The sequence below is a fragment of the Branchiostoma floridae genome, chromosome 6 (assembly GCF_000003815.2).
Source record: "Branchiostoma floridae strain S238N-H82 chromosome 6, Bfl_VNyyK, whole genome shotgun sequence".
Classification (NCBI taxonomy): domain Eukaryota; kingdom Metazoa; phylum Chordata; class Leptocardii; order Amphioxiformes; family Branchiostomatidae; genus Branchiostoma; species Branchiostoma floridae.
The window spans coordinates 20,376,055-20,382,595 of NC_049984.1; the positions used below are offsets into that span (position 1 = coordinate 20,376,055).

General features: G+C 39.1%; 1 protein-coding gene across 1 annotated transcript in view; it reads left to right on the forward strand.

Moving 5' to 3' along the window:
- Nucleotides 1-6,541, forward strand: part of LOC118417850 (guanine nucleotide-binding protein G(s) subunit alpha-like) — a 20,656-nt gene that overhangs the window by 5,755 nt on the left and 8,360 nt on the right. Inside the window, exons 5-7 of the mRNA XM_035823598.1 lie at nucleotides 3,862-3,959; nucleotides 5,377-5,431; nucleotides 6,096-6,169. Coding sequence (XP_035679491.1) covers nucleotides 3,862-3,959; nucleotides 5,377-5,431; nucleotides 6,096-6,169 — 227 coding nt within the window. The remainder of the gene's footprint in view (nucleotides 1-3,861; nucleotides 3,960-5,376; nucleotides 5,432-6,095; nucleotides 6,170-6,541) is intronic.

A 6,541-nucleotide genomic window follows, 5' to 3' on the forward strand; every position in this document is an offset into this window, starting at 1 on the left:
TAAAAACAATGTTTGCAGCATGTGTGTGATTAGTTGTTCGTCATTTTCCATCCTTAGCAACCTAATTCTTCTATTTATTTGACCCCAAAGTTGACCTGGAACTTTAGCAATTATCCCATAGGAACCAATAGTTGAGACATTACATTCCCATCATGCATCACACCCAATGGGTCTGCATGAAGGGGCAATGCTCAGTTACTGGATTATAAATGGCCCATTTATGTGCTCATCTGTGATTAATTGTTGCAAATTTAGATGTGAATAAAGATGTGCTCTTTTAGAAAATAGCACTCTCCTCTGAAGGAAGATATGGCCTTAAAACACCAGTGGGAGTGGGATAATCCACCAGACGGATTCCTTTGTAGCAGAATGGACCGTTGTTTTTAGCATTGCCCATTTACAAGTTTTCTCAGACAGTTAGATCTAGGTTCAGATCCAGACCTGGACCTGATCCTGTGGACCTGAACCGGACCTGGACCGGTACCCAGCCTTAGCAGAGAGCCCCCAGCCAGTCAGAGATCAGAACTTAGAACAGACAGCCTTGTTTGCTTACAAGATGGTGCCTCTCAGGTTGTGACATCTTGAAAATGCAGCCACCTAATATGCGTAGTTTACAAGTTAATGTACAAATATTTCAGTAGAAATGTAACAAATTCGATGACTCGTCCTTCGATACAAGTCCTCATGACTTCGTGGCTTCCTGTCTTGCCCATTTCTTTGTCTCCATTCGTCTTTTAAAGTTGAATCCATGAGCACGGCACAAGGCGTAACGGAAAGCGACGCTGGCATAAAACAATTGACTAATCAAACTAATGGACAATGACTTATATGGGTTGAGATGAGACCAACTTTACTTAAGTCTTAAAAAAAGTTTTTAATGAGGTCAACATATAAAAGGTGCAGACACGGTTTCTTAGCATAACAATAGCAAGAGAACAAAGGAGTGAAATTTCTGACCATGGACAGTGGTCCCACGTTGTAGAAATTAAAAAAATTCTGGTTCACAATTCTTGATTTTTACTGGTTTCTAGACAAAAGTGCTATGTAGGGGTGGGCACCAGTACCGGTACTGAACCGCTTTTTCTTGTTGGACCAGTCTGGAAAACCGGACCTGAAAAAATCAGCGGGTTTTGGACCAGTTAGGAAATGAACTTCATGTATTTTGGGGCTTACCGTCCCAAGGAAATAAGAAAGTAGGAGGCAGGGGACAGGTGATGATCATTTTTAGTATCCAACTTAGTCTAACATAACAGAGGCAGTTAGTGTTGTTTACATGATGATGATATGATTTTAAAATGCCATAAGAAATCGTATACTCCATGAAACAACTTCTTTTGTCGCGAAATGGGCTATTGTTTTGAGTATTGCCCATTCACAAGTTGTCATAGACAATTAGGTCCAGGTTCAGGTCCGGACCTGGACCTGAATTTTCTGTACCGGTACCCACCCCTAGTGCTATGCAATGTGGTGCTAATGACTTCATCAATCACACACACACACGCACACATATCACACACATGCGCACTTGCGCCACAAACACAAATATCACACACATGTATACATTCACCACACACACACACACACACACATTCGCCACACACACATACATATGCCTACACATAATCATACATACACATGCACACACACAAACATTCATCACACATACACACATCCTTATAGTTATACACATACACATACATACACTCACACATACATTCATCCATCACACACATGCACATACACATTCATCACACATATACAAACATACTCTTATTCACCACGTATACACATTCATCAGGCACACATACATGCATTCATCTCACATACACATACACATACATTCATCACACAAAAATATGTACTAGACATAGACACATTGACACAAATGCACACACACACACACATACACACACACACATTCACACACACACATACACGCACACACATACACACGCACACACATAAACTCAGCACAAAAAGTTTGGAATACTAACTTCGGTTGATCATATTTCCGTTATTTCTGCATCAATTTTAATGTATCATATATCAATAGAAAGCTTGTGTGATTTCCTTTCCAATGGTATCAAACTCATTATCATTGTTGTAAACTCATGGAACAAGCACCAGGCCTGCTTACGTGAGTGGGTCACCAAAAAAAAGTGCCACCAAATATCCGTTTCGTCCGGCTGGTATGGCCGCGGATGACAATGATTCAATCAATCCTTTTTTCAAGTAATCCTTGGTATACAGAACATCCAAATTTATTTTTAGCACATCTGAAGAGAGTAATTTTTTTGTGAGTGTACAGTAGGTCGCAAAAATAAAGTGTCCAAATCACCCTACTAAAATCAAAGAGTGCATTCAATTCATTTTCTTCCATCGTTATTGATTTGGGAATGAAGGCAAGTTGAATAAACAGGACATGTTAATTAAAGTCACTGTTACTCTTTATTCAAGTTAACAATTTGAACCAAGAGGTGTTCAATCGAGTGCTTAAGCCATAAGCCGTAGGAAGGCTATTCCATCCTAAGACTGTGACTGTATTCCGGCATTGCATGCATCCTGCAATGGTCCTTGCTCTGTGTGGATGGGTTTTGTGATGGCATTTGGTCCAATATTGAATATGTAGGATATTGTGACTGGATGAAGGATGGTGTCCCTATATCTCACCACACTGAGGTTGCCTGGAATGATGACAAGTCTTGTTTCCCTACGGCGGTTATACCTCCCCACACCATGACGCTGCCTCCACCACCAAACACTGAAAGTTTAAAACTCTTGCCGAGTCAGCGTGCGATTCATCTTGCCCCCTCCACGCTTTGATTCAGCCATCCAACTACCAAAAGAGGCAGATAAACTCTACTCAAATGTGCTAAAGCAAACTTGTATGTTCTTTATACCAAACGTGACGTGAAAAAAAGGATTGATTGAATCCCTGACACACCCGCCAATACCTACAGGACAATACAGCATTGAACACAAAAAAGGGAAATTTGGGCACTTTTTTTTGGTTACCCAATTAATATGTAAGCAGACCTGGTGCTCGTTTCATGAGTTTACAATCATAATAAGTTTGATACCATTGAAAAGCAAACCACACAAGCTTTTAATTGCTATATAATAGTTTGAAATTGATGAAGAAACATAAGAAATATTCCATACTTTTTGTGCCAAGTTAAAATATATATACACACACATACACACACACACACACACACATACACACACACACACACACACATATACACACACAAACACACACACACACACGTACGAGAGCACATACAGAGACTCAAGTACACACAAACTTGGAATACTTATGTAAATACACTTAGGCCACACAAATTTAATTGTTGGTTCTTTAAATCGCCACTCCTATTTTTCCCAATTTGAAAATAAAATTAGCGACAACTCCATCTCCCGAATAAGTGTACTGGTACATTTACCAGTACATTCATTTTTCAATTGTCCAATATTCACCAAAATTCAAATTTATAGACAACAGTAATATTATTCTTAGGTGAGGGAAAAGGGAAGAAACTTAGACAATTGAGCAGTGACCTGAAGTGTATGGGTCAATTAGCTCTACTGAAAGTAGGGTACCCTTTTCCAGTGCAAATTTCACAATCTATGGAGGGTTTTAGATGGTTTTCAACAAAAAGAATATATGCAAGAGATAGTTTTTTGCAACTCCAGAACTGGTTCCAGATGTTTTTTTTTTTAACTGAACTTAAACAGTCTGATATTAGTCCAGTTCCAGTCCGGTGTACAATGCACTAATCTACTTGGCAAGACTTGGTTTGCCCAATACTACACAGTTGTAATGTGCAAAACCTAACCAGTTGCTGTTCCCCGGTGCAGGAATTCTACGAGCATACAGAACTCCTGTGGAAGGATGGCGGCGTGCAGGCCTGCTACGAGAGGTCCAATGAGTATCAGCTCATCGACTGTGCACAGTAGTAAGTATGATACAGATGTTTAGATTATGTCACTCCAAATATTTCTAACCCCCCCCCCAAATAAAGGTATTGGTAACTAACAATTTATTTTCAAAATTTTGTTTTTAAGTTAAAACTGTGCAATGCAAATATGTGAGTCCTAAACTATGCACTTAAATTTTATGTACAACATTTCTAGTGTTTCGAAAAGGAAACATTTCAGGGAGAAAAAGTGTTGATCCGAGTTGTAACGGGGTTACCAGTGGTCAGATCCCCGGCTACCAAGAACCGCGGTTGATTTTTACTTGCGTTTTAGAGGGTTCAAAAATCCACATTTCTCTGGGGGAGCATGCCTCCCGAACCCCCCTAGAATGCGCTTGCTACCCCCTCCCCATATTTTTGGATGCAGTCATCTCATGGACCTTGCGGGAACACTGCACAGAACATGGACAGCAGTTTTTATCATAACCTGGCAACAAAGCAAATATGAAACCGATCTATCTAGCTTGTTTTTGTTATCAATTCACAGACATACAAAAGCTGCAAAGGTAATGAAGATACAAAGGCAATTCTCAATCTCTTCCAGATCAAGTCAATGTCGTTAGACGAGATAAGAATTTAGACAAAATAGAAATTTAACAAAAGTTGCAACAGGACTTTTTTGTTTGAGGACATAAACACTACAATTTAGTACAAACATAAATTAGCAAATTTCAGGAATGGGTGATATCAGGAAGTCTCAGCAACCATGCTAATAGAGGCCATATTATATCATGTTTCACTGCACCACCCGGCAACTTGTGCCAGCATTGCAGCATGAAGTGTGGTGGTCATGGATTGATATTTCTCTAGTGAAAGCCTATACACCAATAACTTACAGATAAAGACTTACATTTTTTCCTGCCACAAAATTTGTGTTGTTGATTTATATCTTGGTTTGATGGTGTTGATGGAAATCTGTGCTACAAGCAGACCCAGGTCTGTTGGCACTCCATCTCTGTGAGGAAAGTAGTGAATAATCAGCATGAAGAAGCTGTCTAGAATCTGGGATTTGCTGATAAAAAAATGCAAATAAACTTTTTGAAACATTTTGTTCATTTCAAAGCAAACTTCGTTTTTGACGAGGAAAACTGTTGCACAACCATTTTCTGTAGACTCTGTCGATGTAGACATCTTGGGCAACAATAGTCGCACAATTATGTAACTGTTGTAGAGCTAAAGCAGACCTAAGACTTCCTTATTGAAATACTTTTGGAAAGCACTCAGCCATGTCGGGTGTAGCATTGCCAGAAAAGTGTATGCAAAGTCTGATGAGAATGCAGGTCTTAAGCCTGGAATGGAAACCCAATAAAGTAGGTACCTTCAGTAGTTGATAAAAGAGCAGCCTGTCCCTCTACAACACTGTAGTGTACTAATGACTCTGTTCTGTGTGTTTCAGTTTCCTGGATAGGGTCCATGTAGTCAAGCAGCCAGACTATGAACCAACAGATCAGGTCAGTGCTTCTGGCTCCATCCACATGTACCATGTACTCCCTTGGGGTTTGACCATGTTCTATAGCATGTTACCAAATAGCAACAGTGATAATTGCTATGTGGCAAACAGAAATGCTGATTTGCAGAATAAGGTTGTTTTTTTTATTTCACGCTCGCATCAGTTTTGTGATTCACAGAGGATGTCATCTATATAATCAAATCAACATCGCCTTATTGTGGAGTAGTCCTGTTTTTTTAATAGTGATTTTGGAAGTCCATAGTTGAATTGGAAAAGAATTGTGAATTCGGCATTTCATCACAAATGTTGCCTTTCTTTTTCAGATAATGTTTTTGTTATCATTTTTATTGATTTCCTTCCTAATCCATTTACCAGACTGCTCATCTTCCTTGTCTTCATCAACAAGCATTTTAATTACATGACAAGATGAATGGAGAAAAGATGGGAGGAGAAATAGTCAATAGTTACTCCCAAATGCTAACTTTTTCAGATTCACAAATGTGCCAATTGTAGTCAGTTGTATGTAGAAATTTGTTTTTTGTGGTATGCACCATAACTTTGTCCTTCTCTTTGGAACATAAGAAACATACATGGAAGGGGAAATGTGCCATTTTGCCATCCTGTTTATGCTTTTTCGCCACTAATTGGAGCATTCTCTCCTGCAGGACATTCTACGGTGTCGTGTGTTAACGTCGGGTATCTTTGAAACCAAGTTTGAAGTAAATGATGTTAAGTTTCAGTAAGTACAGCATCATTATCCTTCATTCTACCTTGGCTTTTATATCTTGTATGGTATCTACTTAGCTGTAGATTAGTACATGTGTATTCTACAAGAAAGTCAGTATCATATTCAATATTGGAGTAGATTTATGTACCATATCTTCTGAAATAAAGTACACACCTCAATTACAATATGCACCACTGATTTGGGGCCAGTCTCAGACAGATCTGTGGGACTCAAAGGTAAAATGTAAAACTCTTGCACCCCTTCTCAACCAATTTTGAACAGACCCTGAACTGGATGAATTTATTATGTTTTCCCCAGTCTATTGTGCATAAAACCAACTGTCATTGTCTCTACAAAGTCATGATTGCCTGTGCAACTTATAGA